Below are 26,654 nucleotides of genomic sequence, written 5' to 3'. Positions count from 1 at the left end.
ACTGATTGGTTGATCAATAATAACCAATTAAATAATAAACTAAACTAAGAGAAATACGAAACTAAGTTGAAAAGTTTTGTACTGTTACCTACATTTTGTTGTGACAAAATGCAAGACACAGATATGTGTGCGTGTGTGTGTCTTGTGTCCAAGTGGTTCAGCTTAGTTGGTTGAAGCAATGAGTTCTCATTGTGGAGACACTGGTTCAAATCCCAAGAGGGACATCCTTGTGGAATTCTAAGTTGCAACTCTTGGTTTTCCATTGGTTGTATTTGTCTCATTGTAAAAAGTTGGATTCTAAGTTGTGACGCTTAGTCTTCCAACTATTGTTACTAGTGTGGTTGCTCGTAAGGAGCTGAAATAAGCTTGTAAATCCCATGTTGTTTCTCATAAGGAGCACAAGATTTGTAACCAATTATCAATATAAACATATATATTATAAATATGTAGGCATTAGATATATTTATTCCAAGTTTGGCTTGTGGGTCTGACACAAGTGTCATTATAAAACTTCAAGAACCCTCAAATCAATCATGTATTTCCATCTTAAATACAATTTATTCAACATTATAGAGGCATCTATACATATCTCCCAATACAACCATCCATCAACAAATAACAAATCAATCTTGAAAACATGGAATTCAATTCTGTCATTCGAGATAGGCCTGTATACAGATATTCATTACTTTAACCAAATTTTATTTCTTCAATCCAACCGTCCACATTAGACGCAATTAGGTTTCCAACAACATAGCCAAAACTCGGAAACATCCAACAGTAGAATTCAAAGTTATGGTCTCTACACTGAGACCCATTTTCTGTGACTCCATTAAAGATGGTTAAAAACCAGTTTTCACTAAAATGATCATAACTTATACAAAACTTAACAAAAATGTACCAAATCAATTTTATTAGAAAGCTGATTCATTCCTCTTCCCAAAAATATAAGTTTCATCTCTTGAAAAAACAATTAAGTACTCGTACATGTTGCCTCAATATGACTGTAATTTGAAAATCTGAAAAAACTGTCATCCATAGAATGCTCATAACTTCCTCAAATTTACATGCAATAAACTCAAACCAAAAGAAATAGAAGGATAATTCATTTTCCTAATCTACCATATCAATAATACATCATTTTTCAGGTTGTACATGGCTGTACAAAGCCCGAAAACAACAAGAAAACTAAAAAACCAATCAAAATAACTAATTAGAATCACTCTAAATTTGCTTCAAATGTTACTAGTTCCTTCCGTTCTATTTGGTTCGACTTTACAATGAATTTTATTGTTTCTTAGCCATTTTAGACCTTACAAATACCACCCATGACCTTTGGACTTCCTTTTACAACTTTAATGCAATTTAGATTGTTGCATTTTTTGCAACTCTTCACCTTCTTGAAAGCTTTTGAGACTTTTGACAAATGTGATGCATGGCTTTGGATAAACATTAAATACATATTGAAATGACCATTTAATAACCTTTTACATGGTTATTATCCTTTCAGGGGTCATTTTACAACTTTCTACAGATTAAACCAATTAGGACCTTAACTATGACAAATGTGGACAACATACATTTTTGTTACAACTTTTCTTTTCAATTGGATTCTATTAATAGAATGACACTGAAACATATATGAATGAACATAAATCATTAAAGCATCAATTATGATCTCTTTTAATTATATGATGGCTAGGTGCTCCTGCACCAGGTCCTTGGGGATTAGTCGCAGATTCACGTGAATTTGTGACAAATTCATGTTGGATTTGTGTGAGTCCACGTGGATTCATGAAAGATTCATGCACGGTCTGGATTTGAATCAACTAGGTCAAATTCAAACCCTGTGAGAATTGGTCCGCGAATCCAGACGAATCGATAGGGTCAAATTTAGATCCTATGGGAATCTGGCACGAATAGGTTTGCGAATACAGACTCGATACAAACCCAAATCCAATTTGAGGCACGGATGTGCTAATCCAATAACTGGGCAAATAACCCTTATGGTCTCTTGGGAGTTAATTATCAATCAAGCAAGTGCACTAGTGTGTCACCTTGCCGTAGGAACAATCTTTATAATTTGAATTTGGGCACCCACTTTTGCAACAACCACCTTTGAAATTTGGGACGTAGCCTTGCAAATCTTAGTAAGCCATTTGGTTGTTCATTTTCATCACTCACAACATACCCATTCTTGTGTCTACAATTTTGATTGAGCAATCAAGCATTGGAGAGTAGTTTTGAAGGTGAAAGATTCCCCCTAGTCTATCGGTTTCTCCAATAAAAGGTTAGGTTATTTCCTGATCTTATTGGAATAATGAGAATCATCAGCTTATATTGGAGATCTAAAGCATTGGCAAGACTTAGAAGCATCAGTGCGATTGTACTTAGTAAGTTCGGTGACAAGCCCATGGACTCTCATTGAAATTCATAAAAATGTTGAAATTATAGTGTGTTGCCTATGATGTAGAAAGTACAAAATAGAATGCCACAAGCAAACTCCTCCAAAAGGACTCCTAAGATAGAATAATATAGGTGCATCACTTGTTGCCTATCACAACCAAATAAATATAATATCAAAACTAAAAATGCTAGAGATCAAACATTGATAGAATATTACACCACGGGTGAGCTATCGTTCAATGCCAACACAACAATGTGTGGGGAAACTAAGCAAGAGATTGTCCCAAAAATCAAGGACTACTTTGTACATGGGGTGGACATGGAGATCATGATGATACTACCATTCACATAATTAACAAGAGTGAGATAAGCACCTATTAGGGGCACATGCATATGAATCTAATTTTATCTCATCATTTAGGCCATTCCAATGCTAATCCGTGAATTGAATTCTACTTGTTGAAAATCACTATCAAATGTTTCATATTTTGTTAAGCTCACATGTTCATTTAGTAACTGAATAAAAAAGCTCTCTGCTATTGATCACATTAAACTTCCCTAAGATTGCAAAGAACTTGTCAAAATCCACGGATAGGAATAAAACTTGCCCAATGGAAAATATAAACAACATTTTCTCCAACTAAATGATTTTGGGAGTGACTGAAAACTGCACAGGTGTGATGTTTTTAAAATTCTAGGAAAATGGTTGTAGTTGCATAGAAAAATAAGGGTGAATGTTAACTGTTTTGACATAATTTCAAGGCAAGTAAATAGTAACATTCAGAAATACATAGGTGAATAATGGTGATAATTGTATTTAATTTTTTCTATGATCCTCAATGATGGCTGTAATTCAATCATTACACCCAAGAATCTAACAAGATCCTTCACACATTAGTTTACCTTGATGTTCTCTTCATTTTTAATAGACCTTAATTGTAAATATATTTCCCATAGTTCAAATATTGCAGATATATCTGATAAGTCTACTTATCATGATATTTTCTATGTAATGTCCCCATTTTAGTAGGTTCCATAATTGGCTTGGATAGTTCAACATCACGACCCTCGTGAGCTGACAATGGGATTTGAGGGTCTTAGTTGTGAGGTTATAGGCTTTCCAACAACCTATGGTGTGTTTTGCCTACATTTGAGGGACTTACTATTTATAGTAAGTCAAACTATTGCTTCTGATGGGCTTAGTTGAGTTAGAGGAGTTGGGTGATGCTCTCAGTTTTTATTTTGGGCTTTCGGTTTGGGCTCCAAGAATCTTGTAGGAAGCGTCTATTTATAGTAAGTCACCCCGTCAGGTTCATTCATCGTCTTTCATCATCAAGATCACTTTGGTGTTGTGAGATTTTGAATCTGGTGCTTCTTTAGTCGTTTTCGCAAGACAAGTGAATTATTATTATTATTCATCTAAATACATTAAGCTTGTTATTTTTGTTGGTGTTGTTTGTTAGTCACCTCAGTATCATAGCTCATTGGAACTGGGACGAAAAGTTTTAAATCGTGGGAACAAGAAACAATGGCCTTGCATGTCAGAAATTTAAATTATGGTGGACAAGGTCATTTTGTAGAGCCAAAAGCAATTAATAAATTATATTAATGACACTTTATTATATTTTAATGTTGTGTAGAGTAAGCTTCTTAAGTGGATTTATTTTGGGAAACTGGTGCCATTTGAAGATTATAAATATGAGGACATTTGATGTGAAAAGCATCCGATTGAGTATTTATTTTTCTCTTGTTGTCTTTGTGACACTTCTGAAATTTTGTGCCCTTCTTGGAGTATAAGGGTCTGGGATCTATAGCTGAAGCATTGTAGATTCAAATCTAAGACTGCTTGGCAAATTGTGCTGAGGTATAAGATTTGTCATTTCCCCTACTGTATTAACTGTTGCTAAGGAGAAGTTTAGTTTTTCTTGCTGTTGGAGGTTGCTCTTGAATTTGTGAAGGGATTCATTGGATTTGCTATATCAAATTGTGCTAGTTAATTTGGAGTTGGTTGAGCACCAATTTATATTTGTTGATGGTTGTTATTTTCTATTTGCACTTTGGGAGCAGCATTTTCCAAATCTTTAGTTGCATTTATTTCTCGAAGAATTCTTTGTTGTTGCTAGTCTTCATTTCAAAGGGTTTCAAGGCATGTCTTACTAGTAAGTTCAAGGATTGTAACTTCTAATTTTTTTGGATATTGTTGATTTAGATAATAGGGATATTTTATCAACCGGGTTGTTGGTATTTTGTGAAAATACTTAGTATCTAAGTTGATATTGAAATCTGGAATTTTTCAATTGTATATTCCCTATGTAATATCTAAGTATTTGAGTTAAAATTATTATTGTAAAATCTTCTAGTTTCTTGCTATATTGTTGTATCAAAATTGCAAAACCTCAAGAACAAAAAAAAGAAATCAATTCTTCAAGACAGATTGCTTGAGAGCTAGTCGAAATGTGTTGCTTCTATGAAATCTTGCAAATGTGTTGCTTCTTTAGGATAACACAATTGATGTTTCTTTGATAGGGATGTTATGAATATATAGGCTAATTAGGTTGCATAAGTAAAAGTAAATGAAGCTTTGTAAAGATGAGGGGATTGTCTTGTACTAAAGGTTGCAGGTTAAGTTTCTTTCTTTTGGGCTACAATCTCAGCCAATATATCATAAAAAATTATGCAAGTAAGTTGTGTTGTTTGCTTTTAATGTTAAATTTCACAATTTTGTACCTAAAGGCTTCCATATGCATGCAAATGTGTGGGAGATGCACCTAGAAAGCACATATGAGGGTTGTGGATGCCCCATAGATGCGTTGAAACGCATTCGGAGGATATCTATAGCCTTGGGATGTGCACTTCCCTGGACACATCCAAACTACATCTGCCTCCGCATCCACCTCCCAGGGAACGCAAGCACATGAATTGCAAAATATCATAGAGAGTTGTGTAAAATATTAGTGATATTTATCAGTTTTATCGCGATAAATCCAAAATTATCGCATGTCGACCTGTTATACATAGGGACAACCCAGAAAAGGGAAAATCATTTTTTTATTGGAAAAACAGATTTGGAGAGGAGAGAAAGGGCAAAGAGGAGGGAAGGTCATTTGTAGCATTCTAGAGAGATTTCTTGTCGATTGGAAGTGGATTCGAACAGATTTTTCAAGCAAGTTCTCCTAGACCCCTTCCTACTCCAATAATTTTAACTAGAGTTGTCAGGAAGGGGAAGAGGAAGATATAGACTACTTTCCTATCGTAATTGCACTTGTATTTGTTTATAGTTTTACACAGACAATTTGATATTTTTAGTTTGCTTCAAAGTTCAGACTATTAGACTATGGAGAAAAGCCATCAGCATTCCACATGAGGATGCAATTTTGTATCTTTTTGCATTTATATATATCTAGATCAGTTTGTTTGGTTTGTTTACCCATCTGTTGACTCATTAGATGCGTCTCGTTATTGAATTTTGCAAGTAAAATGCATTTTTATTTAAATTTAAGCAATTTATGTTCCTGATATTTTTGCGAAAAGTTTCCAATTTATCTCTGATATTTGTCAATATCCTTTTTTTGCCCTAGGTGATAAGTTGTCGATAACGATAATTTAAACTGTCAGATTTCATGTTTGTACTTGTTCTTTTGTTGTCTTTTGAGCAACCTTCTTTGTTTTATCAGGCAATTTACATAAGACCAGAATTACTGTATGAGTATCCATCACCTCAACACCCATTAAACTATCTAGGGATTGAGTACATCTCCTACCTCTTTTCTTTTTAAAAAAAAAATCTCTATTCAAAATTATAAAATCTACATACATAATCGCCTCTTAATATGAATATAGTATGTTCTACATATCCACTAAATTTGTGCTTCCAATAAATAATTTAACAATTTATTTGTTTTAAAATAATGAATAAATTTGCCAAGTTTTCCTTGAGTTATTAATCTTTTTGGGTCAGTTGAGTTAAGCTGATAGTTTTATCATTTTTGTAACCTTTGTTGCCTAGTAGTTCATTCACATGTCAAAGAAACACCATTCACACCAAAGTATGACAACAAATGACATTGGGGATGACTGGACATCCTAGAGACAGTCAAGGGATGTCTTAGATATCCTCCTTTGTCCAAAGGACAACCAAGCAACCCCTTGACATTGTCTTTTGAGAATACGTCCTAGGGGCATTTCAACATTTTGGGAAATTCTGGGAACAACCAATGTACGCCATATCACCATCTCAAATATTCCAATGGGGCAGGGAGATTAGCTTCACAGTCAAGGACATGGCTCTTTGGAAATTAGCATATTTTATTTGACCCCATGACATGCAAAACTGAAGCATAATAAATATTTTTTTAATCCTATTGAAAATTATATTATTTAATTTTTAGCAGGCTTTTGTTCCACATACCATTCCACAGCATTTGGAGAATCAGTTCATCCATCCTTAAATAGATCTTAACATAATGGAAACATGGTAGAGCATTGGCTTCTTCTTCAACAAACGAAAGAGCTCAGGCCCACCTCTGTCCTACTTCAAATATATACATATAATTCAACCTAATACAATTAAATAACTAGGGGCTTGATACCACCCATTCAAGATACTTGAATCAATCTTTCTAAGATCCTATCTATAACCCCAAAAAGTCAAAAAATTAGGCAAGAAAACAACATGATATGGACATGATCAATTGTATCTACCGAAACAAATTATGGAGATTTTTAAAAGGCTTAGCTTGTTCTATAATTTGATTTCAAATGGATTTCATTTTGTGCTATAATTCCTATGCCATTATAAAAATTTCTGTAAGCGGTGCCATAAAACATCTTGATATGAGTTTAGCATCCAAATGACACAGTTCTGAAAGGCACCAAAGACGATGGAAACAAATCGTGAGGCATAGACAAACCATTTGAAAATAAGAGAGAAGCATTCACAAAAGCACCATATTGAGAAGTTTATAAAATGAGCCTATTTTCTATCTGAATGACAGCTACACAACTCCATTTGCGTCATTGTATATGTGAGGGATTCTTAATGTCTATGGTCTGCAAAGAGTGCACCAAAAGGAGAAGCCCTATGTTCAACGTAAACAACTAGATTAATAGAAATGCACAGGTAGAAAGCCCACAAGCTATAAAAAGTAACTAAACTGAAAGCTACAATAAAAGGCGAACAAGGCAGGTCAAAGGCTAGACCTTGGATTAAAAACCCCAATCCATAAGATACAAGGGAAAAAAAGTCTTGCAAGAGAAGGATCCCTCAAAAAATCATGGAGCAATAAGCAGTACAAATACAAGAAAAAGATAAAGGAAGCATTATTGAATTTACAATGATACTAGGACTAGAAAAGACAACAATGCCATCAATTGTTATGGTGGAAGGGTCCAATCCAGATCTGAGAATGCTCAGAGGAGTATGTCTTGAGCCAAGGGATCCACATTGAAAGATCCTGGCAGGAAGCCAATTACCCCAACCTAAGTCACCATATTTTCTCAGGCGAACTGGAATTCAAAAGTCAGTTCGTAGAAAACACAAATTCAATTTGAATTCATTTGAAAGTCGTTCCCTCAATCAAACCCGGGTCAGCTTTGCAGGGAATTTTGCCATGCATTTGCTGACATCAACCAGCCCGGAGCAAAGGGCGAGCAGATGCGGTTTGCCAAAGTCAAGTTGACTTTAAAAATTGTCCTTTTATTGTTTTTTGGGTGCTCTTTAGGACACGCAATTTTCTAAACTCATGATACTCCTGTGTTTTCTTAACAAACGATACTCCCCCTTGTTTTCTAAACTCACAATATTTAGTCCTCAGTTGCAAAGAAAACAAAAGCAATACTCAATCCTCAGCTACAAAGAAAACAGAGTCGATACATGTAGAAAACAAAGTTGAAACCTGCAAAGCCTTTCCATACTCAGCAAAATGGCAATAGCTGCGAAGAAAAGGCGATACTCGGTAAAAGCTTGCAGTTTTTGGTTTCCAGAATACCCTTTTTGAATTTGAGTAAGATTTTACACTCTTCTCAAATCTTTCTTACTATTTTCATGAAAATTAATCTTCAACACTAAGTACATAGACCATAATCTAGTGGTTTGAATTCATATTTTTTGCATCTCTTTGGATAAAGTCTAGCATATTTTTTGTATCTAGACACTATGTAACTCTAGACATATCTCTTTGGATAAATTCTACCATATTTTTTGTAAGACAATACTTACAAAAAAGGGAAGGCAAAGCATTGGATGTTGAACCAGAGTTGTGGAGTTGGAAGCCCACTTTGATGCACTTGCAATTGATGATGGTGATTGCAAGCTACTTATTGATGTTGAGGCTGGTCCTAAGGCTGGGCCTGAGGCTGCTAGTCCTGATGCTAGTGGCACTATTTGTGCTTCCAATATGCAATAGAAGAATGATGACGATTTGGTTGATAATATTTTATCACAAATGACTGATTATTAGCGTTGATATTATTGTTTTTGAAACAATAACATTGATATGGTGGTGTATTTTGGCATTTTGTTATGCCATTCAAACTAAAACCTTAATATATGCGGTGGTGTATTTTACTAAGTTGTTTTAATATTAGTATAGTGGTGTATGAATTTATTTGCTGTAGCATATATTTACATTTATATGTCTTTAAAAAAGAAAAAAAATTGTACAAACGGAACCCAAAATGAACCCGAAGCCAACCCTCAAAACATTTGGATGGATTTTGAGCCCGAATCTTGAGCCCACATCCGTACCAGAATCTACTGGCAACTTTTACCCCAACTAGAGCCTCTCTTAACACCAAGGCTATTGAAAACCTGGTATAAGAGAAAAAAATCTGGTAGTGTGCATCAGTATATGTGACTGAGACAGAAGAGAACATATTTACAGCAGGACAACTACAACTCAGATAAAATAATTTTTAGAATTAATATTTTAACTAAAAGAAGCAGGTAGATAAACTAATCACCTGTGAATGTGTTTTAAAGCTTGATATTAAAAGAATAATTTATGTGTCACCTCCTATTAATTCAGGTGAAACACCACTAGATAATTTTGAAAAGGTATGGGGTTCATATATACTTTTACTTGTACGTCTTAAAACAATAACATCAAACATGAAGCCTTATAAACCTGGATGTTACTCAGAAATAGTGAGACTCTATATGAGCTCTATTGGATACCTTCCCCCTTTCATTCTGACAAAGCTTATGTCATTTGCAAGTAGTGAGTGTTCAAGCACATCAAGAACATCTTTCCAGCATGAGAAAACCAGAATTTTGGCTTCTGGATCGACACACTTTATCCACAAAATACGCCTGGTGACTGCTCCCATCTACATAAATAATTAATCCTTCAGCAAAACTACATGATTATAAAAACAAAATTATAGAGCCAGTATTTGAATAACGCACAAATTTCTTCAAGCAGTCAACATTGATCAACAAAATAAGAAGCGACAAATTGTAAAGTTAGTCACTTTTAATGGACATTAAAATGATGGAAATGTTAAAAAATGAATATTGTTTTCCGAAAACCAGCAAAATTCTCCCAATCCATGAAAAGATAAATGAATTGTCATTGTGCACACCTTCGTTCCAAATGAACCCTGTACAGTAATAGACGATTCAGATCTTTCTCCATCCTGGAGCTGATTAATTTCTCTTTCTGCAACAAAGTTACCACCACTATCATCATCAACATAAGCAATATTTCCAAAATCTGTTCGGTATCGGCATGTAGGACATATAATCTGCTTGCGTTGTGAAATTGTAGATAAAGGAGACGGTTCATCCACCATTGTAATCATACCTGAAGTATAAAACAAGGAATCAGGAAGAAAGGTCTGAATCAATTGACTATCACAATTACAATATCCTTCCAGAAGATAACAGAATATGCTTCCATTTTTGCATAAAATGCAGTTGAATTTAACTAAATGTTTAAGCTTTTACTCATAGAATACAAAATTCCTTTATTTTATTTTCCTTCTAATCATATTCTATATATGGGGAAAAGTGCAGTAAACTTACATTTACAACACAACTGATGTCCACATGGAAACACCATGAATTTAGTATCCAGCTTTTCATGACACACAGGGCACTTTTCCTCACCATTTTTACCTACAGCTTGTTCCGATGTCTTGAATTCCTCCATTTTGCAAGAGTTTGAAGTGCCTTCAACTTTGTGCCTCTGTTTTGATAGACTTAATCCCTGTGTAAAGAATATAGAGAAGTTAGCAACAATTTGAAGTACTTTCAAATACATCACAAAAAAAAATCAAAAAAACGTCTCAATAAACCATGACTTTATTAGTACCAGGTAAAAATATTGTCAGAAAATTCATATGCCAAGAAAAACACACTACATTTTCTAAAAATGTCCCTATAGCTTTTTGCAGGCATAGTGCATTAAATAGATAGCATTATACCCTTAACAACCTTACATTGTTACAATAACACTATTTTCTTGACAAAATGTTAGCACATACAAAACTCTATCCATTTGGAATAACTTAAGAAACAGAATCATGAGAATTTTGAAGTAAATAAAAATGGATATTTTCATTAGTGCCCAATAATAACAGTTACTAAATAAAAGGGTCTCTAACAAGCTTAAAATGCTAAAAAAGATAAACTAAATTACCAGATTACCTTGTTTAAGGTCGACTTCTAATTTCTATCAGGTTCCGGTCTGGTCCAGTATGAACCCAAGTGCCCGGGGCAAACCCAGCTGAACCCAGACACACCCACGGCTACAGGTGCCAAAAAATAGGACCATGTGCCTTAGAAGCCTATTTTGCACCCTAGAAACTCCTTTTGTAAATACATTTCGAGACTTCTGCAACTCGTAATTATAATACATGAGGTAATTTATTTAGAATCTTATTGGAGATTAGGGATTTATGATTGTCATGCTTCTAACTTATTATTATTATATGCTTAAACACGTATGAATTATTAAAACATGGCTTCTAATTTGAATTTTCATAGTGTAATGACATTTTGAGATGTTTAAATATTATGAATGTGACATATGATGTACTTTATTTATATTTCTATTGGCAACTATGCATTTATGATAGTCACGGCTTCTAACTTCATATTATTACGTGTTTGAAGTTTGGAAGGCGTATGATGTACATCAACTTATAACATTTCAATGTGTGTGTGTGTATATGTAAAATTATTCTTAAGCTGTTAATGTTGGCAGTGTCATTGTTGTCAAAATAAAGCTTTATACACAGAATGGAAATAAAAACACAAAACTATGTTAATCTGATATGTCAATTACAGACTATGGTTTCCTTGTTTATGAGAAGAATGGTTGTTTTCTGATTACATGAATACAGTTATATTTCAGAGGGCTTATACACACATACAATTAATCTTATCATGTCTGTTACACAGCATAACAAGTATACAGTGTATTTGAAACAGCATATGTTTGTGCCTTTTTGTTTAGTAGCGATCAAGTCTCTGTATTTAGACAATGTCTTCTATAGATGTCATGATGAGATATGTATCTTTCACCAGATATTTGGAGTATAAGCTGACTCAGGAATTGCAGTGTGTGATCACTAGTCCAATCACAGTTGCACAGAACATAAATTATTTTGTCCAGACTTCGAAACATTTATTTCCATCATTTTGTTGATATCAGGCAAGAAAACATTCAGGCTGCTCTCGACGGTATCAAATAATCGACACTTCATAAGATGAATAGTTCAGTAGTTCCAGATGATGACTCGGATACCAATTTGACAGTGATTGTCTTATAATTTCTTTTAACTTATCTTTGTTGGTTCAGACCAGGTGTCATCAAGGATTTATATTCAAACCACAGTTGATTACCATTCCTCATATGTAAGTCACGTGTTTTATAATAGTGAGCGGTAAACGTTATTTGGTAATCGTCAGGTTTGATAAACTTCATGTGAAGATATATTGTTGTCACAATTAGAATAGCCGGCTTTGCGCTAAATATGTTAATTTTGACGATTTATGTGCCTGTGTTAAAAGTTGATGTTAATTAACTAATAGAACTGTCGGTAACTGGAATGGTTTGGCTGTTGGTACTATTACTAGAAAACTGTCGACCAGTTCGCAAAAACAAAACTTCTTTTCATATGTGCGTATATATGCCTCTCTGTCAAATGGAAAGGGGTATGCGTTGAGGAAAAAGGACAGGTGTGGATAATATATGTATTAAAAGATTGATCTGTTAGTGACACATAAGACGAGACAAGTGCAGAACAATTTATTCATTCTACTTAAATAGTCACAAGAGATATCACAGGAATCTGATTTGATGACAATGAGAAGACCTTTAACCATTCATTCAGAGGGAATGTTCATAGATGATCTAATTCTGTAGAATCAAAGGTGTAATACAGTGTAATGTCCTCTTTTGAGTTGACTCTGAGTTATTGAGATTAGTACATTTTTGCGACCCTTGTGGGCTGATTGTTTGGATAGAGGGCAGTTTTGTACACTGATAACTGCTATTTTTGGACAGCTCTAGAGGCCAGAGCAATTACTGACCAGATCATGGTGTATTAGCTTTTTGTTTGGTTGAGTTTGAGGGACTTACTATTTATAATAAGTCAGTTATCCTGGCAGTTACTATATTTGGTAGTGCCTACTGGAGGAAGTCGTGGTACAGTGCAGAGTGTCATCTTTTGCAGTTTCCTACTACCTTAGTTTGGAGTGTTTTCTTAGGACTTACCATCTATAGTAAGTCACTTAAGAGGGTTGCTAAATTTAGCATGGCACTTGATGACCACTCAGAACCCTATTTGCAATGGCAATTAATGGTTGACTTGGGAATTTATAGAAAAAGTATCATTAATAATATTAAATAACTTATAATAAAGTTAATCAATAAAGTCACTTTAATGATTATTTAAAAGGACAATGGGGCCATGACCTATCAAACAGTTCTTTAAGTGATTTTATTTTATTTTAAATGGTGCTGAAGTCAAAACTATGGAAAACCACAAAAAAGATATATAACTTTAAATTAACCAAATGCAAATATGTGGGAATATATCTTTTATCCCACATTGGTAAGGAATGTGTTTGAGCTCCACAAGAAAGAATAAAAACGGACTTAAGAGCTCATTCTCATATATGGAATAGATCGGTTTTTGTGCTTTAATACTTGGTTAATTTATTAGTTTCTTTAGGAAGGGTTTCAGGGAGCCATTGCAAGTTTGGAAGCAATTATTAGCTGAAAAAATGCACTGTGATTGCTGGTCATGCTAGCCATTGTTCTACATCAGCCTTTTAGAGGTTTGTGCATTTACAAGGAATACGAAGGGTTGGATAAATATCTATTTGTAGATCATAAAAACATTGAAGATGCATTGTAGAATAAATTTACTTTTTAAAGAATTTCACTAGGGTTTGATGAGCAGATTTCTTATTTTGCAAAGAACAATCGTTGTCAAACTTTTGAAACTAAATAGCTGCAAGAGAAAGGTGAAGAAACACTTATCTGCTGCTAGGCATCCATGGCTAGGGTATTTTGGTGGCTAATGACAGTTTCGAGATTAGTTGCTTTTGAAATTTTAGGCCAGTCCCTTGCAAAACTTCATATCAGGTATGATAGATCTTGGTATTTCAAGGATTTGAAGTGAGAGTTGAAATGAATATGCTATATTTGCAATTTGATGTCAATCTCATATGATAATTCATTATAAGGAGTTAGCTACACAAGCAATTAAGTTTGCAATATTTGTCCTTTCCTTCATTTGGTATTTGCATGCATGATTACTTATCTAAGTAGAGTATTTAAATTTTCAAAAAAGCATTTGATTTAGAAGCCCAAAGTCATCAAGAAAAGCCAGAAAATTTTGTGCTGTCTATATTTCACTTGGGTGGGGTATTTAAGTGGTATAAGAGCTTGCATTATAAATGTTTGACAAAATATCAAACTGCTGGAATTGAAGTTAGAACCAGTTAGGGTTCTTTAAAGTAGTATCAAATCAGTTTCTCCCCATCTTGTGAGGTAGGAAAAAATTATTATTTTGGTCCTGTTATTGTTATTTGTGTGACCCGCACTCTTGTAGTGATTTTTGCTATGGGCAAATACAAGTAATCTATTTTATATGAAAACCAATTGAATAGCAGGGATAATTTCAAGAAGCAAACAAATGCCTTGATGGAGAGTATGGAAAAGCTTAAGACAAAATCAGAAAACGATGGATGCATTACTCTCGAATCCAACAACACTAGACAATTGTGCAAGGTACATGGTTTCCACTTCATAAAAGCCTCCCTCACTGGGAATATAGGAAGCAAAATGGGAGACATTCATAGGTGAGACATCCAAAAGTCTTCACCATGAGTTTTCAGCAGCCAGTGATCATGGTGAAGATGATTTTGTGCTTAGTGGGGCAGCCACTAGTCCATCTTGCGAACATGATGTTGGTGATTCTTCGCACAGACAAGTAGATATGACTGATTTTCCACACGACAGTTGCATCAAGTCACAACATTTACATGAGGCAAGAGCTAGTGATCGAGAAGATGCTAATGACATCATTGATGGCAAGCTTACATCAATTGGTAGCAATGAAGTTGTGTCTGATATAGGGTCTTCTTTTTATGGCAGCAGTATCACTATGAGTGGTGACTTGTATGATGAGAATGTGAGTTCTGAGTTGTGAGCTAAGTCACAAGATTCACCGAATTTCATCCATGAAGTCCGAATTTTAGCGAATTTTTAACCTTTCCAAACTTCATACGAATTTTATTGATATTTAATATAATAATGTTATTTATAATATATTATTTTATTTTGATATAATATTGGGTTATTTAGTTTAATTATTTAGCAATGTGAAACTATTTTGACAACTTTGTGGATATATATATATATATATATATATATATATATATATATATATATATATATATATATATATATATATATATATATATATATATATATATATATATATAAGTTACATTAATGTCAATTTTTTTCCGAATTTTCAGCCTTGCCGAATTTCATCCGAATTTTATGATCCACAAACTCGAATTCAAGTTCGAACGTTGCGTGGAAAATGTGGGTTCTATTTTTGAGTTGCATGACAGCAATGCAAATTTTTCGCATCATGATAGTATAGTGGTAGCTACATATGTGCAAGTCATTCCTTTTGAGTTGCCACATGCCAATACTCAAGTGTTCGACACATTTGATGTAAAGTGTGATTGGAATCCATGCTAGGCTGAGCCAGATGATGCAGTTGTTGGCATGAGTTCCTAGTATCATGCATTTGATGGCAATGTCATGATAATGGGAGTGAGAGCATGTGATGATATTGTCATATCAGCAGCTACTTCCATACTAGATGAGCAATCCAGTGAGGTACCTAGCAGAAATACCTTAGATGTTTAGGTGCGCATTGATAATTGCACACATAATGTTGCATACTATGAGGCAAGTGACTTTGAGGAAGCTTGTTTTGACAATGCCAAGTTTGGTTTAGAGGATGTGTAGATAAGACAGATAAGATAAGATAATAATATTAATGTCCAACAAAAAACCACAAGGGTTTATGGGACTAAGCATACAAACAAAAGAGCCGACCAAAGCATGAGCACCAAACAGTGTCTCAGAAGAGACAAAACAAGACACAAAACCCAAAAAACCAAGGTAAGGACTAAGGATCCTTCCTTGGTACAAAGAAATCAGTCATAGAAGGGTAAGAACCGTGAAAGATACAGTCTTAGATCCTCGCTGAGAACCACTAGATGAGTGTTGTTGCATGGAAAGACTAGTGCAGTGTCAGACTGATTTGGAGTGAGTGGTACTGGATGGCCTTTTCACGCCTCGTGGTGGAGACAGGGGGGAGAAAAAGGCAGTGATGAGCTGGTCTAAAATATGGCCCTGAGGTATAAATGACTGCAGGGTATGTTCACGAAGCTAGGTGGCCTCCCGTAGGTAAAGTGCAAGGCACTGCTGGTCAATATAGCTAAAGAATGCCGAAAGAGAAAAACAATCTCTAAATAGGCAATAAAATCTCCCTCTAATCTCATACTAGATAGGACAACGAAGTCAGCAGTTACATGTCCCTTGCCATCTAATTGGGTAGTTGTAGTTTGGTGATAGCATGATTACTATAGCTTTAGAGCATTTTGATGTTGCTCTTCAGATGTTGGCTACCTTAGGTTGGAGTACTCTTATATTAGACTAGCCTTGTGTATAGAGTCTATAAAAAATACTCTCATGCAAGGGTCAGGAATTATTAATTGTTACGCAGGGACTATCGTAGATAATTTGCTTACAATGCTTCCACACAAGGATTTCATGGTGAGATTTGCAAAGTAGGTTTTCCCATCAACATGTAACCATAGAAGTCAACGGTTACATGTCCCTTGCCATCTGATTCGGTAGTTACAAATTGGTGATAGCATGATTACTATAGCTTTAGAGAATTTTGATGTTGCTCTTCAAATGTTGGCTACCTTAGGTTGGAGTACTCTTATATTAGATTGGCATTGTGATAGTGGACTTTCCCTTGAGGAATCTCATGCTCTTCGTGTAGACCTCTGTATTATGAGACATGACTATTCGTAGTTGGCAGATAGAGATTTCCTCTTAAGAGAGACTTCATTTGTTATGATGCTCTCAAGGGAAAGGAGGTTGACGAGCTCACCCATGAGCTTAAGATAATAATAGACTCTTTACAATATACACAGTTGGCTCTCCAGGAGTCACACTCACATTTGGATGAGATTATAGTGGGGTTGAGATCAACGCAAGCTTCATCGACTACTGTTACAACACAATTATCTACAACGGTGGCTTGTGAGGATCAAATACCCATGGAGTGTGTGAGGATGTGCATGCCTCCATTATCAAGTTAGGCGCAGATGACTCTTTGGAGATGAGTATTACAGCCGAGAGCACTAGGGAATTGCGGGTTGTACTGGGTTCTTTGGAGATCAGTACAGTGTTAGATAATGCTATTTTGAGTACAAATAGTTCTCAGGGGATAGTCATGGACTCCCCCAAAGAGTGGTGTGTTGGTACATGGCTCTTACTAATCACCTTCACAAGAGCACAAAGTATCATCTGGTTGGGACTATAGCTCTCAGGTTGATTTGTTTCCTTCTCTTGGAAATTAATCTATTACCCCATCTTATGAAGCTAACAATGAGAGACAATTTGTTGTTTGCCAAAGTCAAGATGGTCAGTTGCAAGTTTCAGAGGATAAGGTTGACCTTGCAAAATTTTGTTTCCATCACACTAACACTTTTGCTGAGTATTTACATTCTAATCTAGAGTTACAAGAGGGACTGTACAAAGTCTATAAAAAATACTCTCATACAGATACTTTTCTTACAATGCTTCCTCACAAGGATTTCGTGGTGGGATTTGCAAAGCTGTTGTCCCATCAACAGTTGGGGATCAGAGATTGGAGTGTTTTATCACGAATTTGCAGTTTCAAGTACTTGTCATTTCTCCTTTCATTGACACATGAAGGACTTGTCAATTCGTTGGTGTGGATCAGCTCCAAGTTTACACCATTCATTGTGAGATGGGTTGGCACCACTTTTTGTAGATGGGATCAGCAACCGCAAGTTCGATTACATGTCTTGTCAGCACATCTAGAACAATTTGATAGAGCTTGGAGATGGTGGTTGTCTTATTAGCTTTTATGGTTATCACTATCTCTAGAGTGTAGTTGGACATGTGTCAGTTATGTTGGGATTCAAGTGTTGACAAAGTTGACATGACAGACTAGTTGAGTTCTGATGAGTTGTTTATCCCTTTAACACCTACTGCTAAAGTCGAGTGGATTTGACAATTGTCATCTATTTGGGTGTTGATGGTTCAAGAGTCAGTTGGATACAACGGGGACATTACACAATTTTACACTTGGGATCTGAGTGGACAATGATGTTTGTTTTTCCTCCAGAGTTGCTTGGGAACAAGCACCTTTGCGGAAGGAGGACTATAATGTCCCCTTTTAGTTGACGCTAAGTCATTAAGATTAGTCCATTATTGCAACCCTTGTGGATTGATCATTTGGATAGAGAGCAGTTTTGTACATTGATAACTATTATTTTTGGATAGTTATAGAGGGTAGAGTAGTTACTAACTAGGTCCAGGCGCATTAGCTTTTATGTTTGGTTTAGTTTAAGGGACTTACTATTTATAGTAAGTTAGGTATACTAGCAATTACTATATTTGGCAATGCCTGCTGGAGGCAGTCATGGTATAGTGCAGAGTGTTGTCTTTTGCAGTTTCTTGCTACCTTCGATTAGAATGTTTCTTAGGACTTACTATTTATAGTAACTCGCTTAAAAGGGTTGCTAAATTTAGCAGGGCACTTGATGACAAGTCAGAACCCCATTTGTAGTGGCAATCAATGGTTAAGAATTAATTTTTAAAAGTATAATTAATGATATTAAATAACTTATAAATAAAGTTATTTAATAAAGTCACTTTAATGATCATTTAAAAGGACAATGGGGCCATGACCCATCAATTAGTTCTTTAGGTGACAATTTAATTTTAAATGCTACCTAAGTCAAAACTATGGAAAAGCACACAAAAGTTATATAACTTATATGACTTAAGATGAACCAAAAGAAAATATGTGGGAATATATCTTTTATCCACATTGGTAAGGAATGTGTTTGAGCTTTCACGAGAAAGAATAAAAAAGGACTTAAGAGCTCATTCTCATATATGGAATTGATCATTTTTTGTGCTTTGATACTTGGTGTATTTTATGAGTTTCTCGAGAAAGGGTTTCAAGGAGCCATTGCAAGTTTAGAAGCCATTACTACTCGGCTTTGAGGTGCTAAAAGATTATATAGATATTGCTAGTTGTGCTTGTCATTGCTCTACATCAGCCTTTTAAAAGTTTGAGCATTTACAAAGAATACAAAGGGTTGGATGAATATCTATTTGTAGGTTATAAAGACATTGAAGATGTATTGTGTCGTGTCTCTTTTAAAGCCAGTGAGTTTTGTGGTACCATTAGCCAATTTTGCCTTGGTCCCATGGGCAAACCAAATTTTCTATATGATTAAAGCAATTTTTAGCCTACACGATTTCAGTTGCAGGCTAACCAGGGTTTCTTTAGTAAGAGTTCCAAACACCTACTACTTTTAATAAGTCAATAGGCTCAACATTCTTGGCATTGCAAGGTTGGACTAGGAGTAACTTGTCAGACCTTCCCGATGAGCTATCATACATGCATATTCAAGTCCATCTGGTTAGAGATTTTGATGCTCAAAGATTTAAACGAATTTATTATAAAGTGACTTTATAACTTAAGTTCATATTGTTAATTTCACTTTATTATCTATGAGCACTTTATTTCCTTAAGTGGGAAAAAAACTATTTGTTTTTAAAATGAAATAAAGAAACAAAAATGGGAATGCGAAGAGTCATCTGTTTGTTCATAAAAAGGAAGATGGAGCTCATTTCCAAGATACTTGGTTTTGTGATTTGGATTTTCACTTTCTCTCTAGGAGAGTTATTTTTAAAAGCTTCAACTTTTAGCAGGTGATAGGATGGAAATCCTCAAGCTTGGGCAGTGGACGAAAACTCAATCTCAATCGGAGACATTGCGCAAGTGTTTCACATTGTATTCCAGGTTCATCTTTTCTACTATCTAATCTTGTTGTAGTTATTGTATCCATGATTGGATTTCTTGGTTATTATATTGAAGAAATTCATTCAAATATTATATACGAGAATGTATTTCTACTGGAGTTTCAGTACAACAATATTTTGAGAATTCTCTAGGGTTTTTTATTGAGATTTTTCTAGAGAAATCTGAAATGCATTGCATTAATTTATTTGTTTAAAATTCCTAAGATTTGGTTAAGAGTTTTGAAAAAATATCCAAATAGGGATATTACAGTGGTATTAGAGTATCGATCTTGCCATTCTATTGGGTATAATTAGAGATTTGATTTAGAAACAAATTCCAAAAGATTTATAAAAAGCTGGAAGTTATTTACCCAAATTATATTAGAGATAATATTTACCAAGAGTTAATATCATCTATGAATATCGCCAGAGCCAAAGGAATAAATAATTCTTGGTTAATAAGATGGAGTTTTTCTAATTATACTGGACTCAAAATACAATTTGAAAGGTTTATATTCACTATCTACGATGAGGCCTGATTAAATTTTTGGGGTTTGAGGGACGAAAAATTAATTTCTTCATTCAAACCAACTGCTCAATATCGTTAAAGAGTGCATGGAAATGAGATGTTAAGAGTATATATATTTTATCAACATCTTATTGAACTCTATGGATATATTTTCCCAATGAAGCTTTAGTGAACATTAATATTCCTGTTGTTCGTTTAGAGTAATATATATTGCATTTAGGCAGCATACTTTAGTTGGGAAAAATAATAAATCGTTGCAGCTGAGCAATATTATTTAAATCGAAACACCAAGGATGGGTGGAGTAATGTTTGAGGTGAACATGTCTCATTTGGTTTTCTAAAACTGTACATTGGAGATATTGATGAGCGAGAAGTAAATGAGAAATAATATATGTGGAAGGGAAATAAACAAAAACTTTAAGGTTTTGATGGTTCAAATCATAGTTGGCACACTTGCCAATTACTCTACAAGTAGTAGGTAATCGTCGAGTTTTCTCGCCCGGTGAGTATTTGGTGGAAAAACTCGCAGATTGATCACTGATTTTTTGGCAAGTTTTTACAAAAAGAACTTAAGAGTTATTCTTTAAAACTCAGCCATGTGTTAGTAGGAGCGATATAGGTTTTTGCAACACCAATTTTCTATTGTGTGATCAAAGATTTGAGGAGGGGAGAGAAGAAGGGTTCCAAGGTGTTCTTAGGTGATTGCAAGCGATTCAAAGCGAATTTGAGTGGATTTGAAGAGGATTCCAATTGGTTTTAGAAGACAAATCTCTTTCCCGAGTAGGTTTGTTAAGATTGTTTTTATAGTTTTAAAAATAGTTCTATTGTTTTCTTGTTGCTTGTAAATGAATTCAAATCATTTGAAATCGTTTCAACTATATGTTTGAATCATTTCAGTCATTTAGCTCTATGTTTGAATTTTTTTTACGAGTATGTAAGATTTTTTAAATACAAAACCTAGTTGTTTGTTTAGTTGTTTAGTAACTTAGTTCATACTCATAGATCAAAGTTCTAAGTTCTAACTTTGTTTATTCATTTTTCTATAAATTTATATATGTAGGGTAGTGGTTAAGAATGACAAGTTCACAGGAAGAGTGGCCACAAACTCCATGCCATCTGGATATATAGGCACTTGGCCTAGTAATGCAAGAGATCAAGCATGGTAGTATGCCTATGAAGCTCCAAATGATGTTGAGAAGGTTATATGCATTCCATGTGAAAAGCTTATTTCTAGAGGCATAAACAGCTTCAAGTACCACCTCGTAGGTATAAAAAACATGATTCAACTGCTTGTCGCAAGGTAACCGATCAACAAAAAAGATTCATCAATGCCCTACTTAGAGCTAGAAGAGAAAAAATTGAATAGGGCGAGGGGGAAATTAGCTATGAGGGCAGCCATAGCTGAATCTCAAGGATCTATTAATATTCAAGAAGAAGAACTTAAGAACATTGTGGGATCTCTTCGTGGCTTGCGGATCTAGAAACAAAGTGCCTCTTTTGCCAATTCCACTCCTTCTACATTACCTAGTTCTTCATCACCATCCGCATTAGGGATAGGGAGTTAGTTTATGTCCAAGACCACAACTAGATCACAACCATCACTAGAGGGCATTGGATGAAACAAGAAGGTGCATGAGCAAACCGATATTGCAATAGCTGATTTTTGGTTTCTCAACAACATTTCAATGCATGTGGTTGATAGTTCCTATTTGTTGAATTTGCTGAGCACAATTTCAATATCGGGCAAAGGGTACAGAGTCATCCTCTCACCAAATTTCAAATATCATCCTATCAATACATTTAGAGAGACCCTCCATGAACTCTCCATTAGGATCTGAATGGGAGTCATTAACCTTAAAATAAAGAGAAAATGAAATCAAGTCTTAATACACAACCTTAAGAAACAAAGAAAAGTAAAGTCTTAGTAAAATCTCAAGGAGAATCATTGTACCTGAAATATCATCAAATTTCATTAAAAAGGGCACAGAGTTCAGGAGTACCTGGTCCACTTGATCTGGATGAGATAGATCCTTCTTCTGATTGGACAACACAAGAGCCAAGTCCATTGTTTTCAGAGGAGTTTGCTGACTTAGAGAGGTAGGCCATGGAGGGTGGTGCTGGAATAGAATTTAATTTCACAATGGATGACATATGAGGATGATGAGGATTCAGACTCAGAGGAGGCATTATCAATGCCACATATAGGAGGAGATACATCTGCTTCCATGATGCAGAGCCATTCAGTAGGGATGTCAAGCGAGGAGGCACAGCCACAGACTTCACAGTCACGCAGCTCACGCCTAGTCCCAGTGCGGGGCACCTCTTCAAGGACTAGACCCCCTCTCTTTTATGCTAGTAGAGCTGGAAAGAGGAAGATGTGATTGTATTGATGTATTTACTACTTATTATTTACTTCTAGCTTCTAGTTTGACAGAAACTATTTACTATTTTGCTTCTCGCCATCAACATTCCTCGTGAGAATGTGATTTTTTACCCACTATGCATTTATATATATCTAAACTTTGCTTGTTTCTTTTGTGTTCTCTTTAACTCATTAGATGCATCTTGTCATTGAGATTTGAAAAAAAAATTAGCTGTTTTTTTAGGTTCCCGAGTTTTTACAAGTTTTTTTTTTTAAAATGGCCTTTTTTTATTGATTAAACTTTTAGGGGGCTTGGCGAGTTGTTGCCAAGTCCGAGTTTTCGAACTATGGTTCAAATAGGCCCTGACTTTAGTTTGGGGTGGCAAATACTATATTAAAGTTGCGTAACTTAAAGGCAAATACTTTACGAGCTATCGTCTAGCATTACTAGATTTCAGACCAGAGAAAATCCAAATTTGAGACTAAAATTCAGAAGGAAGAACTTGCAGAGCGACAGGATCTTGTTCCACATCAGGAGGACAATAATTGGTCATTTTCAGGAGATTGCCATCTTTGGAGCTGAAGAGAGGTTCTTGAGATAGCCAGTTGGGATGACATCTGTGAGCTATCAGAGACAACCAGGAAACTGAATCGTCAGTGGACAGTTTCATTGCAGGAAAAATGACATTTCTGAGAATGCTCAGTGAATACCCAAATGTACTAAATAGCTGTCATGAGTTAAAGACGAATGGGTAGCTATGGTGGTCTTCATACAATTCCAATTAAGAAAGAAACCACAGAGGAATATAAAGAGTTCTATGAAGTGTTGAATAGCACAGGCTTGGGAAACCTAAAAGTCAACAGCAAAGGTGTCTTATGCACCAGAAATGAATGTGGGGACAATTTCTTGAATAATCAGGCAGGCTATACAAGAACTTTTATTTGCTGGAGAATACCTAAGCATTTATTACCTGTCAATTTCCCTTTTGGTACAGTGTCGTGTTGTCATGACTGGAGTCAGAATGATCGATCTGTAGACCATGGTCAGACTCTTAACCAAACAATTGATTTCTTTATAGCAGAAATTTACAGGTATTTAATTGAATATGTACAGACATATATGTTATTGATCAGTGCTGGAAAGTATGATCACTGCTCAAAAATTTGGAATGAAGGTTATCTTTGCAGAAATATCATATTCATGATCAAATTTTTCAGTGGATATTGAAACAGTGTTTCAGATTGTAATATCATGCCTGTATGAGAGTTTTGTGGCTTAGATAGCCATGGTGGCAAGTAGTTGCCACTCGGGTGACTATTGGTCAATCTCTTAACTGATGCAGTTAGAGGCTCTTCCTTGAATGCCTATTTATATATTTCTTGCATACAATAGTGAAGATGAGTGTGTGGATGTAACTGTGAGGTGATTAAGCAGAATGCTACAAAACGCCTGATAAAGAGGTTATTATCAAACCAATTGACAAATTTGTTGTCGATAACACAAAGAAGTTACGTCACATTTCACAGTTATTATCTGTACCAGTCTCAGAGCTCAAAGGCTGAATACTAACGGGTAGTAAGACCATTGTGTGTCTTGGTGAAATTCTGGAAGTTTTTGTATGCATGCAGCTACAGCTGGGGATTAACAGGGGATAGTGTTTGACAGAAGTGAAAAATTGAGCAAGACTCTTGTGAGGGATTTATTTTGTTGTTCACACTAATGTTTGACAAAATAACCAAGCAAGGTTGGAAAGACCAGCAAACTAAGATTCAGATCAAATAATCATTTAACAGAATAACCTGGCACAGTTGGAGGAAAGCAAAGTAAGATTCAAATCAGTCTCCTTGACAGTTTGGTTTTGTTTGAGGGAGAAATTTGCAGCCAAACCTTTGTTTTGGTTATTACAAATGGGGAAAATACATGTTTTTTGAAAAATCTGAATAGATCTTGTTATGTTACAACAGCAGATAGCTCAAAATTCACAACCCAATATAAGAACAGAGATACGAGACATGTATGATGAGTATAACAAACTTCCAGCACGGGTTCAGAGTAATTTACCCTTCATGATTATGAGGACTTTTATCCAAAGCTACAAAACAAGAATGATATGGCAAAAAAGAAGTATTATGAATTGGCCTAGGATCTTCTTGCAAAAGACAGGTGCAAAACTTTGCATGAGTTTTCAGCAAAACAAAACCAGCTTAGAGGTGGTCTTAAAAAAGCAGAGAAGTCAACTACCACTGATTTGCAGCCTTCTCGTGATCATGTAGAAGATGTTAAATGTGGTACAAGTCTATTGATAGGTAGTATGGAGGTACAGGTTTCTTGTGGGGCTGCCTACACTAGTATTCTTGATGAACAGGCTGATAATGCATTGGAGAAGACTATCCAATAAGCCAGTGATGAGGACTCAACGTCTTTTGTGAATGTTGATGCTGATTTTGATTCAGACTTAATGGTCTCTATAGATGGTATGAATTCCCTTTGTGATGAGTTTTCTTTAGAACATAATCTTGTCCCTAATTCCTATAACAGCTGGGTGTGAAATATGAAATTAAAGATATAGATATGTATGATGATAGTTCACCTTCTTAAGAGAGTCAAATGAAAGTGACTGAACATAAGATTATTGCAGCTTTATCATGCTTTGATGACATATATGGGATTTGAAAAGCACCTTTGGAAGGAACGACTGGAGGGGAAACAAAGGGGACTTAAAGAGAACTTTTTACAGCTATTAATAATACAAGAAGAGCTAAAAACTATGAAATTAGATTGCCTACACCTAGTTTCAGATCATGATCATCTCTTTGACCTTGCACAGATTTACTCCGAAGCATTGAAGAAGAGGGAAGTAGAAGTAGGATGCATGTACCTAGGAGCTCATAAATACCAAGGACGCCCTAGAGGCTACTTTAGTTGAATTCCATGAAGTTGAAAATCAGATTATTGAGCTTAATCAGAAATTAGAATTGGCATGCTCTAATCTAGTCCGACATTCAGATATGACCATTAAGGAGGTGGTTAGTAATGATAGTGCGAGAGCTAATCAGGTTGAGCAAGATTCATCCGCGTCCAGTGGGAAGATTGTACATCATGAGGAGCCATTGACGGAGATTAAAGTCATATACCATGACTATACAATGAGGAGTGCTCATGATTTTTCTTTTGATCCACACGTGGAGGACATGATGAGGCGCAGGTGTGGGTTGACTAAGAGGTTGCATCATCCATTGTGGGATGAAGGTTTGCCATTTTCGGAAATGGTAATAGAGGTTGCAAGTATTTGAATCAAGAGGTTATGGGAGATTACTTATTGGGGCACCAGTCAGTTTTTCACTATAGCGATATGTATACGAGTGGGTTACTTACTTCTATGTCACAGATGTGTCATACGGGCACACGTTTACAGTGTGATTATGGTGTCAGTTGCCACCAGCTAGGTTAATCAACACATCCATAGGGGTCTTGTAGCGGTGGGATGTTGTGGGGTTGCAGATTCCTCTAGTGGGTTGTATCTCCTTATGGCTGATGGATGTGAGAGCAGTTTGTTTTGGGACCCAAGTATTGAAAAAGTTGGTTGTATAGCTTGGGTGGGTTCCATTGATAGGCTTCACCACTTTTAGCACAATGAAGATGAGGTTAGAGTTGAGCAATAGAAGCCCAATAATCTCCTTGGACAAATTTTGATTTCGATGGATTCCTCATATATGCAAGATTTGGATAGCAGATATG

General features: G+C 35.4%; 1 protein-coding gene across 1 annotated transcript in view; it reads right to left on the bottom strand.

Moving 5' to 3' along the window:
* Positions 1-26,654, bottom strand: part of LOC149548244 (RING-finger, DEAD-like helicase, PHD and SNF2 domain-containing protein) — a 280,879-nt gene that overhangs the window by 53,893 nt on the left and 200,332 nt on the right. The window contains exons 15-17 of the mRNA XM_089792294.1: positions 10,430-10,613; positions 9,988-10,208; positions 9,581-9,732 (exon numbers count right to left, since the gene is read on the bottom strand). Of these exons, the coding sequence (XP_089648420.1) occupies positions 9,581-9,732; positions 9,988-10,208; positions 10,430-10,613 (557 nt within the window). The remainder of the gene's footprint in view (positions 1-9,580; positions 9,733-9,987; positions 10,209-10,429; positions 10,614-26,654) is intronic.

Source organism: Cupressus sempervirens, chromosome 7 (assembly GCF_028749045.1).
Source record: "Cupressus sempervirens isolate cs-2001-9-10 chromosome 7, ASM2874904v1, whole genome shotgun sequence".
Lineage (NCBI taxonomy): Eukaryota > Viridiplantae > Streptophyta > Pinopsida > Cupressales > Cupressaceae > Cupressus > Cupressus sempervirens.
The sequence above is the reverse complement of the archived record's forward strand: the minus strand, read 5'-3'. Positions and strand labels throughout refer to the sequence as shown.